General features: G+C 42.1%; 1 protein-coding gene across 1 annotated transcript in view; it reads left to right on the plus strand.

Moving 5' to 3' along the window:
- The window catches only part of LOC132819324 (regulator of G-protein signaling 17-like), a 101,523-nt gene extending 99,427 nt beyond the window's left edge, over nucleotides 1–2,096 (plus strand). Inside the window, exon 6 of the mRNA XM_060830779.1 lies at nucleotides 265–2,096. Coding sequence (XP_060686762.1) covers nucleotides 265–468 — 204 coding nt within the window. The 3' untranslated portion in view covers nucleotides 469–2,096. The remainder of the gene's footprint in view (nucleotides 1–264) is intronic.
- The last annotated feature ends 9,637 nt before the right edge of the window (nucleotides 2,097–11,733 follow it).

The following is an 11,733-nucleotide window of genomic DNA, read 5'->3' on the forward strand; positions in this document are numbered from 1 at the left end:
ATTCCCCATTAATATGGCTGACCATTCATAGTACTGAGTATTTGCAACAGTGTCCTTTGATAAACATTTATGAGGTTAACCATTGTGGCCAGGTCTGGTTCGAGACTGGAGACTGTGGTGGTGGCAAAGTCAGTGTCTATTTTGAACATATACGGAATGGATCAAATCAAGTTCATGTTAGGTATTTTCTGAATAGCCTCGAGTGAGATTGTGTACTAACTGAATATGCACTACAGTTATTTCTTTTCTTTGTGCTATTTGCAGGTGAGTCTTGACTCTCGTGTGCGAGAAATAGTCAACAGGAACTTGCTGAATCCATGCCCTCTTATGTTTGAGGATGCTCAGCTACAGATATACAGCCTCATGCACAGGGACTCCTTCCCCAGGTTCTTGAACTCTGAGATGTACAAGTCACTAATTGAAAAGCCTAAGACTTCCCCTGACACCAGCCCTGATGCTGAAAGCTAAGCTCGGACCTCCTGAAAGCACAAGGAAAAGGAACAGTGGCACTTGGAAACAGTTGTACACTCACACCTGTATTGCACACTCCTATATTTGCACAACTTCCATCACATACATAACATGCTTACATTACAAACATTAGATGTGTACATTTATATAGTCACATTAACATGAGAGCAAATATACACAGTTATACACGTAAACACATGCATAGTTATTCAACAACATACCTGCATGCATTCATGAAAGCACAGTTACTCCAGCATATAAGTATACATTCCCAAACATTTAAACCTACAGTTGCTGCCACCTTGTATTAAGACATTATCCACTTGTGTACACATACCAATACATGCACACATACATACACAGACACACATACACAGACACACACGTGCAGAAATAATAATGATTAAAGCAGTGTAAAGCTCTGTAGCTTGCTTGCTGGAGATCCCTGTTTAGCTTTACTCAGGCTGTGGTGACTAACTGAATATGGAGTTCACCTTTAAAAGAAATATATACATATAAAATGATCGGAATAAAGGTTTTGTTCACTGCCTCGGTTACAAACACAAACAAAAGCCAAGAATGTTTGTTCATGTTTTTTTAAGAAAAGATGTTTTGCTATTTGCTGAGACTTGATTCTTGTTCCCTGTAGCAGCAACATGCCAAGTTGGTCGCTGGTAGAATAGGTGACAAAATGCCTGCAATATCCCCAAACATTGATCGGAGCGAGTGAACACTGCCATGGTGGGGAGTTGGGAGGGGTGTATGGAGTTAGGGAGGGGGGTAAGCAAGTGGCCCCAAAGAACATTTGCCTGCTCAGAGTGCAGAAGATGTAGCAGTGTGACACTGTCTCCTGAGGCAGCTGCAGGCAAGATTAGAAATGTTAGTCTCTCTTTCCTTACAGCAGGATACTGATGGCAGGATTTCATAAAATTTAATAAGCACAAAAAATTAAAGGGTACAACTTTATTAGGGAGAATGAGATTCAAGTTTCCAGTGTCAGTAATTCTGATCGTTTTGAGAGATAGAGAACCATATTTATTTATCTCGATAGAAACTGCAATTATTTAATATGTGTGTGCATGTGTGAGTAAAAGCTCGGGGATCTCTGTTACCTTTTTTTTGTGGTCAGTGAATGTTTCATTCCTCTGATTTAACTCTATCTGTCTCCCTAACACGGCCAGAAATCTGTTTTGTTTCATTGTGAAACGTGACTTCGCTTGTGGCAGCTGACAGGTGTAGATAGGGTGGGACTTGTAGCTTCAGATCCTCAGAAACTATAGCAGGGGTCTCCAAACCAAAGCAGAGTCTCCCGATAAAGTGGGGCCATATCTTTAGCAAGATCCAGTAAGGGCAGGGGGAGGTAGGTTAAGCTACACTGTGCAATTTCAGTGATTTATAGTGAGCATAATTGGAAGGGAAATTTGCCCAGTCTACACCATTCTGCTCAGGATATGTGCTGCATTAAAATCCTACCCGTATTTAAAATGGGTCGCTGAGAGATGCTACAGGATGATGTATTAAATTGCTAGCTGAGGTTTCTAGGTTAAGCTGTGTTTTTTGCTTGTTCATTTCTTAAAATCGTTGTATGTAATTTTCACACTTTATAATTAAAAAAATACAGTTCATATATATCTATCTTTATGTCCTTGGGAAGATAGGACAGAGGAGAGTTTTCATAGCACATGTGACACTCTCTCAGAAGGAATCTCCTTATTTAGTCTTGTCCTGTGGTCCAGTGTTAACAGACTGGGAAGGGTCAACTAATGTGAAGGTTGAAAATTTGAACCTGGGAACTCGTGCAATTAAGCATATCTATGGTACAGCAATAAGTGACCCCAAAAGCTATCAGTTTTACATATATTTTATAAGAAAGAAACAAGTCCAACTGATCATTGATGAATGGGGATATTTATCAAATTCCTCTCATTTGACCTGGTCTACACTAAATAGTTGACTATTAACAAGGGATGAAGTATAAATACAAACTCAATGGTGTCTCCCAAGGATGATTATTTTGTTTCACAAAGGAGATCTATTTAAGGATTCAGTTTGAGTTTCTTGTGCATGAACTACATTATATTTGGCATATTAATCCTTGTGAGGCATGACATTGAAGTTCTTTCAGACATGTCAACCAATTACAACACAACATTAACAATTCAAATAAATAGCGTAGTCCTGGATTAGAGGAGGACTGGACAGGGGAGAAGCAAATTCCAGTCCCACATGTCAGTGTTGGTTCACTCGTCTATTTGAAGCTGCAGCAAGATGGGCAATCCCAATTAGAGTCTGCTCCATCACCCTTTCTGATCAGTATCCAGTGGTGCTTTCTGGTAGTGTGTGTCTACCAACAGACAGTGTGGTCAAACTTTGTCCTGATCACTCTGAGCCCAGCTTCTGTCCTCTTTAATAGCCTAATTGGCCTTCACAGCCAAAGGTCTCACACTCACAGAGTAACTGACTGCTTAGACAACACACCAAGGCAGTCTTGTGGTTGGAAAAACTGCTACAATGGGAGACCGCCACAATCCCACTCCCCTTCCAACTGAAGGGGCAGGAGAACAAACTGGTAAGGAGAAAACACAAATCTATAATAAAATGAGAAAACACCAGATATATACATCAGACCTAAACCTTTCAAAGCATAAAAGACGGGAGTATAGAATTTATTGAATAAAGTGACTTTGTGCAAACACTGAGGAAAGAGAGTCCATTAAGAGATTGATATCATGATTGTTAAAATAACACACTTAAATTTTTGTTGTCCATGTTGTGAAGTCATGGGGCATTTTGAACAGGTCCAACAAGGAGAAAAGCAAGTTTAGACAAGGAAACTGTTTACAGAGATTGTGTTGGAAGGTTCCCTCTGTCCATAAAGAGGGGACAAAAAAACTTTCCCCTTCCCCAACAAATTAATTTGCAATCAGTATTTATTCTCCATGATGTTTACTGCAAAACCATTCAATGAATGTCCTAATCAACATTTGCTATTTTCAATAATATCAGGCACAGCAAGGATTAATTTTGTCAAAAAAACAGTGATTAATACCTTATCGTGCATCATTTAAAAACTATATTTAATCACTTAAAACACATAGAGTTACCCACTTGCATTAAAATAGCCCTCAAGGAATTTCACACAACCTGATAACAACATTGCACGATCAAAGGACACTTTTTTGTATTTAATTTGAATGTTAAACATCAAATACTAACAAAAATATTGGAGTGTGTGGGGGAAGTCAGTATACTCTGCAACAAAGCTGGATGACATGGGAACATTATAAGGATATAGCTGAAAAATGGTGAGAGTGTGGTGCTGGAAAAGCACAGCAGAACAGACAGCATCCGAGGAGCAGGAGAGACAACGTTTCAGGCAAAAGCCCTTCAGAAATTCCTGATGAAAGACTTTTGCCTGAAACGTTGACTCTCCTGCTCCTTGGATGCTGCCTGATCTGTGGTGGTTTTTCCAGCACCACACTCTCGACTCTAATCTCCAGCATCTCCAGTCCGGACTTCCTCCTATTGCTGAAAAAAAGACATATTTTGTCAAAACCTTTGGTGCTCCCTGCATAAGGACAATTTGCAAGAATATCATGTAGGGGAAATCAGCATATATCCCGACCATTCTCAGGAAGGGTCACCGGACCCAAAAGGTTAACTGATTTCTCTTCATAGAGGCTGCCAGACCATTTGAGCATTTCCAGCAATTTCTGTTTTTGTATCCTGACCATGCCCAATCAGCCTGTTCCTGCTAAACATGTGATACAGTGTGCAACATCAGATTGATCCTGAAACTGGACAGCAGCTGCTGGATAATCCTGAGTGTGCGAAGAATTATCCTGACAACCAATTTACAAGTGTCAAGTCAGGCTTACAGTATGGCACACTTGTGTGTAGTGGAAACTACATATATCAATCTTTGCACACATAAATAACACACACATATTACACCTATTTAAACTCAGCCGAATAGTGATGGCTATTTATTGGTTCACTTCTCAACACAATGCCTTACCAATCAAAGTCCAACTGCCTGGTTTAAAATTTAAACAAAATTTGACAGTTAACTGTAAGTCATCATTAATTGGTTCATTCTTATGCCAACGCTGCTGCTAAACAGAGTCCATTTGCCAACGAATTAGTAGTCTCTCTTTGTACAGTATAAATGTTAGTTTTTCCTTACACTGGTATTTCTTGCAAATTACAAGTTCAAGACAAAAAGTTTCAACAGAAAGTGTCATTCGTCAATAATGCTTCAAGTTCTGTATCACTGACTGACCTTGGGGTAACAGACCAATACAAACAGAACAGAGGAAATCATTTTCACAGGACACGAAGTAAACAAAAGAGCTAGAAACCCAATGGAAAATGCTACAAGCAGACAGCTGGAGTTAAAGGGCAGATTATCCTTTGGGAATGGAAGACCTTTAGTCAATTCACTCGCACTGAAACATTGACCTGTTCTTATTGTCCCTTGAAGCTGGATCTCCTTCAGCTGTTACTGAAATCCTAAGTAGAACACTCATCACAATTCTGTATGAATCAAAATTATTTTCCACCTCTTCCTTTCTCTAAAAACAAAACGTATCCCTGCACAGGAACTCTGGTGTGACTTATTTTTAAATCTCCTTTAACAGCTTCTGGGGTCATTTGAATCTTGAACATCTTGTCTCACATAAATCTTCTCTTACAAAGTATTGGGTTATAACCCAATATTTTTATAGACAATCCAAACATTTTTAATTTAAATGTATTTACCAATAAATGAAATATATATAGTATATTTAAAATAAAAATATATAATTATGATCTTGACAGATATTTATTTTTGATTTATTAATGAAAATCCTCAGTAACCTTCAAAAGGATTGGTACAAGGGCTTAGGTTGGGGTGACCTCTTGAGGTCCGAGGTGATTTATAGGAAAAAGGGACAGGTCACAGTTGATTGGCAACGTCTCAAATTTTAATTTAAGGCCCCCACAGTGCTTTGTTGGATTTGTTTCCTCTGAAGCTTGTTTGTTGGGTTATGCCTGCTGAATGTCCTGATGTAGATATTGCAAATGAAAGTGAGGTGGGTAAAGCAAAGGTAGTTGGAGAGGGGGAGGGGATGGCAATAAGCCCTCCTTTATTTAAAGGACAGCGCAGTCTCATATTGCATGCTCTCTAAAAAAATTGTCACTTTTGTACAACAGGGACTGTGTAAACCTATATAGTAGCAACTTCTGAGAGAGTGAGACTGAAAGTGTTAAAGTCCACGCCAGTCCAAAGCTTTATGAAAATGTGCAATGTTGGTGAAAAGTAACAGAGAATATTCATTATTTAAAACAAATAATTGCTTTTTAAAAAATGGGAAATAGGAAATAAAGCAAGACATGATGGAAGAATTTCCCAAAGTCATTTGAGCTGTCATAAACATCTGCAGTTTAAAAATACAAAATGCTTTTTCTTTCTCCAAGGAATTGGTAGGGTTTAATTTCACATTAACTAAAAGAATTCATTAAAAAAAGGAAGATAACATTGTGCCATTTCTGCTTGCTGTGGCATTCCTAAAGAGGGATGTAGATCTCAGCATCCAATTTATTACCGTTAGGCTCTGAAAGAGCAAGATAAGATGCAAGATCAGTACTGGCAATAATGGTTTGTTAAAGAGGAAATTATCTCTCATGGTCACTACTGGCACTGTTGAATTCATAAATAAATCAGAGTCTGAGGAACAAGGAGTAATCTGGAAACAGAGAGTCCAGGAATGAGGAGTAATCCAGAAATAGAGCATCAGGGGCAAGGGGAATAAATAAGAATTAGAAACTCTGGGAATGAGATGTAAACCAGGGCAAAATCCAGGTCTGGATGAGTTGAGGAGAATGGTGGCCCCAATCCCACAATGAGCTCTCATTACGCTAGCAGTGCAAGGCTTTGGCAATTCTAATGCTGGGAGCTCACGGTATGCTAGGCCCCAGTAAATGAAATCACCAACCATGGGGAAAAGGGGCTGAGAAAAATCTCTGCTCAATAATACCTGGCAGAAGGAGAGGGGCAGTTAATATCTCCCATGATCATGTGGAGAACATGGAAATGTGACAGTAAATGGAAACAATCAGGCAAGGTGCTTGCAAGCAACTTCTTAACCAATCTGCTAATGAGGAAAACAGAAATACTGTATAAGAAAACTGGTAGGTGGTTTGGTGGGATGAAGTTGACTCTGGGAATCTTTAGCTGAAACAATTCTGTCTTTATTTTTGTGTAAATAGGAACTCACTGAGATTTCTTTGATCCTTCATAAAATTGTTTGCCACTGCCTTGTTTTGCCTACATTAACCTGAGCATCTTTCTGCCCTGTCTCTGTTAAATCTACTTTTTTGAACAGAAACATACACTTTAATTAGAAATGCTAACTCTTGTATATATTTAAATTGTAAATGTAATATATAGGGATAAAAACCTAAAATCAGTTTGTGTCACTGAATTCACTTTACGAGAATAAGGTAGCATGCCACTTTTTGTAGTATTTTTTCTAACTCCTCAAAGGAATTCAGGAAACACAATGTTAAAAGGGCTATTTCTCATTTCCCTATGCAAAAATGTGTTGCTGTGGTGATACCTGATGATGTACACTTTAAGGAGCCGTACAGACACTATTAAAGAAATGTTTAGAGTTTACACAAAGGGGCTGATGACTCAGATCTCTCAAGATTAATACTGTATTTCTGCTGTTGTGATTGTGAGATTTAGAAGTAATGATTTTCATACACCATGTTATATATATATATATATATATATATAGGAGAGAGCATTAAAAATATGTTTGAATGAAATCTTCATTGAAATATTATTGTGTTTTAAAGGAGAAAAATTATTGACCTCCTTGTAGAAAACGTGACTGACAATTTGTTAAATGCTGTCCTCTGCTCCTATTTAAAGAACTTGACATGTTTCAAAGAGGTGGCAATAAATGATTAAAGTTGCTGGTGGACGTGATGGAAATGAGGTGAGGTGTGTGAAGGGGCGGGAAGAGGTAGTTTAGTTAATAAATTCAGGGTTGGTCTCAGATGAGGGAAGTTCAAGGTACTTTGGCTGTTCTTTGTAAAATGAGGTTTCCTATCTCAAGATGTGGATTTAGGGAGTGAACCCTCAATTTCTCCTTTCCAATCTCTCTGTTCCAGTTCAGACACTAATTGCCTTATTCCTCCTGGGTCTGCTGATTGCCAGCTCCCAATGATTACGGGGTGGGCTTTTTACAACTGACTTTCCTTTGCCCACATATTTCCTGCAGAACCTCTACCCCCACCCTTTTCCTTCATGTACCAGGAATCCTTGAATCCTAGCTGCCTATGTTTGAATATAAATAGCTGATTGAGATAAAACGAGAATACTGACTGAGTCCAAAGAGCTTGGGTTGAAAAGCCTGTGAGTTATTGGAGGTAGTTAGTGTGGAGGAGAGTGTCCATAGGTCTAAGGTCTTGGCTAAATAGGGTCAAAGAGAAAGCTGTCAAAACCTCTACACAATGGGGCCACAAGATGGTCTTTAATGTAAGAATATATGGCTGGGAAAGATTTGTTACCAAAACATTTGATCTTGCACTCATCAGGACTTATCACAAGAATATCAAATTGCAAAGGGGTCCTCAATTTCTGCTGCACAAGGAAAGGTGGCTATTTGGTCAGGATATAAATTAGTGTCGAGAGTGTAGTGCTGGAAAAGCACAGCAGGTCAGGCAGCATCCGAGGAGCAGGGGAGTCAATATTTCATCAGGAATCCCTTCATCAGGAATCCTAGGAAGTAATTTAGCAAGGGCTGGAGAATGGGATTAGCAGGTAGCTCTTTTGGGAGCCGGTATAGACATGATGGGTCAAATGGCCGCCTTCTGTAGTATGAAATTTTATGATTCTATAAACTCTGATTTGTCAAAATTACACTGTACATCTTAGTGACCAGATGGCACATTTTACTGTAACCACATGGTACACTGTACAGTTCCTACACATTACCATAACCACGTGGTATATCTTACAGTGCCCACATTATGCACTTCACTGTACCTACATTGTATGTCAAACCATATCCACATGGTATACCTTATTATACCCATATAGTCCTTTTTACTGTTGTTGTGGCTCTGTTCGCCAAGCTGGGAGTTTTTGTTGCAAACGTTTTGTCCCCTTTCTAGGTGACATCTTCAGTGCTTGGGAGCCTCCTGTGAAGCGCTTCTGTGCTGATTCCTCTGGCATTTATACTTGTTTGAATCTGCCGCTTCTGGTTGTCAGTTGCTGTCCGCTGCAGTGGCCGGTATATAGGGTCTAGGTCGATGTGTCTGTTGATAGTATTTGTGGATGAGTGCCATGCCTCTAGGAATTCCCTGGCTGTTCTCTGTTTGGCCTGCCCTATAATAGTGGTGTTGTCCCAATCGAATTCATGTTGTTTGTCATCTGAGTGAATGGCTACTAGGGATAGCTGGTCGTGTCGTTTGGTGGCTAGTTGGTGACCAGCTCTCCCTAGTAGCCATACACTCAGATGACAAACAACACGAATTTGATTGGGACAACGCCACTATTATAGGACAGGCCAAACAGAGAACAGCCAGGGAATTCCTAGAGGCATGGCACTCATCCACAAATTCTATCAACAGACACATCGACCTAGACCCTATATACTGGCCACTGCAGCGGACAGCAACTGACAACCGGAAGCGGCAGATTCAAACCAGTATAAATGCCGGAGGAATCAGCACAGAAGCGCTTCACAGGAGGCTCCCAAGCACTGAAGATGTCATCTAGAAAGGGGACGAAACGTTTGCAACAAAAACGCCCAGCTCGGCGAACAGAACCACAACAACGAGCACACGAGCTACAAATCTTCTCACATCCTTTTTACTGTGCTGTCATGGTGCACATTATTTTACCCAATGGTACACTTTACATGTTACATTGTACAGTGCCTTCATAGTACATTTTACTGTGACCACATGATATATTGTGCTGACATTACACATTTCCATAAACACATGGTAGATCTTACAGTGCACACACAGTACAGCTTACTATTGCTACAAAGTATATTTTACTCACAAGGTACACTTTACTGTACCTATTTAGGAGATCTTAGAATCCCACATGGTACACCCTACACTACCATTTGCTACAGTTTTCCTTATTCTGGTACATTTGATGCCCACATAGTACACTTTACTGAGGGTATGTAGAGGGTTGTATTGGCTGTGAAGCCCGTGACTGAGAAGATTGGGAAGCCCCATCGATTGAATTTCCAAGAGACAGAACACATTTCTAAGGACACTAGGACACTACTCCGTAATCTAGGATTGCTGTCAATGTTTGCAGATCATGAAGTTAGTACTGGGGATGGAAACTCAATATAAATTATTTATCCTGGGATAGAACACAAAAAGGAGAAAGTGAAGACTGCAGATGCTAGAGATCAGAGGTGAAAATGTGTTGCTGGAAAAGCGCAGCAGGTCAGGCAGCATCCAAGGAGCAGGAGAATTGACGTTTCGGGCATGAGCCCTTCTTCAGGAATGAGGAAGGTGTGCCAAGCAGGCTAAGATAAAAGGTAGGGAGGAGCGACTTGGGGGAGGGGCATTGGAAATGCGATAGGTGGAAGGAGGTCAAGGTGAGGGTGCTAGGCCGGAGTGGGGGTGGGGTCGGACAGGTCAGGAAGAAGATTGCAGGTTAGGAAGGTGGTGCTGAGTTCGAGGGTTGGGACTGAGAGAAGGTGGGGGGAGGGGAAATGAGGAAACTGGAGAAATCTGAGTTCATCCCTTGTGGTTGGAGGGTTCCCAGGCGGAAGATGAGGCGCTCTTCCTCCAGCCGTCGTGTTGCTATGGTCTGGCAATGGAGGAGTCCAAGGACCTGCATATCCTTGGTGGAGTGGGAGGGGGAGTTGAAGTGTTGAACCACGGGGTGGTTGGGTTGGTTGGTCCAGGTGTCCCAGAGATGTTCTCTGAAATGTTCTGCAAGTTGGTGCCTGTCTCCCCAATGTAGAGGAGGCCACATCGGGTGCAGCGGATGCAGTAAATGATGTGTGTGGTGGTGCAGGTGAATTTGTGGCTGATACGTAAGGATCCCTTGGGGCCTTGGAGGGAAGTAAGGGGGGTGGTGTGGGCGCAAGTTTTGCATTTCTTGCGATTGCAGGGGAAGGTGCCGGGAGTGGAGGTTGGGTTGGTGGGGGGTGTGGACCTGATGGAGTCACGGAGGGAGTGGTCTTTTTGGAATGCTGATACGGGAGGGAAGGGAAATATATCCCTGGTAGTGGGGTCCGTTTGGAGGTGGCGGAAATGACGATGGATGATACGATGTACATGGAGGTTGGTGGGGTGGTAGGTGAGGACCAGTGGGGTTCTGTCCTGGTGGTGATTGGAGGGGCGGTGCTCAAGGGCGGAAGATGGGAAGTGGAGGAGATGCGGTGGAGAGCATTGTCGATCATGTCTGGGGGTAAATTGCAGTCTTGAAGAAGGAGGCCATCTGGGTTGTAAACTGGTCCTCCTGGGAGCAGATGCGGCAGAGACGAAGGAATTAGGAATATGGGATGGCGTTTTTACAGGAAGCAGGGTGGGAGGAGGTTTAATCTAGGTAGCTGTGGGAGTCAGTCGGTTTACTATAAACAGCTACCTAGACAACACCTCCTCCCACCCTGCCCCGTGTAAAAACGCCATCCCATTTCCCCAATTCCTTCGTCTCCACCGCATCTGCTCCCAGGAGGACCATTTCCAATACCATACAACCCAGATGACCTCCTTCTTCAAAGACTGCAATTTCCCCCCAGACGTGATCGACAATGCTCTCCACCGCATCTCTTTCACTTCTCGTTCCTCTGCCCTTGAGCCCCGCCCCTCCAATCGCCACCAGGACAGAACCCCACTGGTCCTCAGCTATCACCCCACCAACCTCCATATACATCGTATCATCCGTCGGCATTTCCGCCACCTCCAAACGCACCCCACTACCAGGGATATATTTCCCTCCCCTCCCCTATCAGCATTCCAAAAAGACCACTCCCTCCGTGACTCCCTCGTCAGGTCCACACCCCCCACCAACCCAACCTCCACTCCCGGCACCTTTCCCTGAAACCGCAAGAAATGCAAAACTTGCGCCCACACCACCCCCCTTACTTCCCTCCAAGACCCCAAGGGATCCTTCCATATCCACCACAAATTCACCTGCACCTCCACACACATCATTTACTGCATCCGCTGCACCCGATGTGGCCTCCTCTATATTGGGGAGACAGGCCGCTTACTTGCGGAACA

The sequence above is a fragment of the Hemiscyllium ocellatum genome, chromosome 10 (assembly GCF_020745735.1).
Source record: "Hemiscyllium ocellatum isolate sHemOce1 chromosome 10, sHemOce1.pat.X.cur, whole genome shotgun sequence".
Taxonomy (NCBI): domain Eukaryota; kingdom Metazoa; phylum Chordata; class Chondrichthyes; order Orectolobiformes; family Hemiscylliidae; genus Hemiscyllium; species Hemiscyllium ocellatum.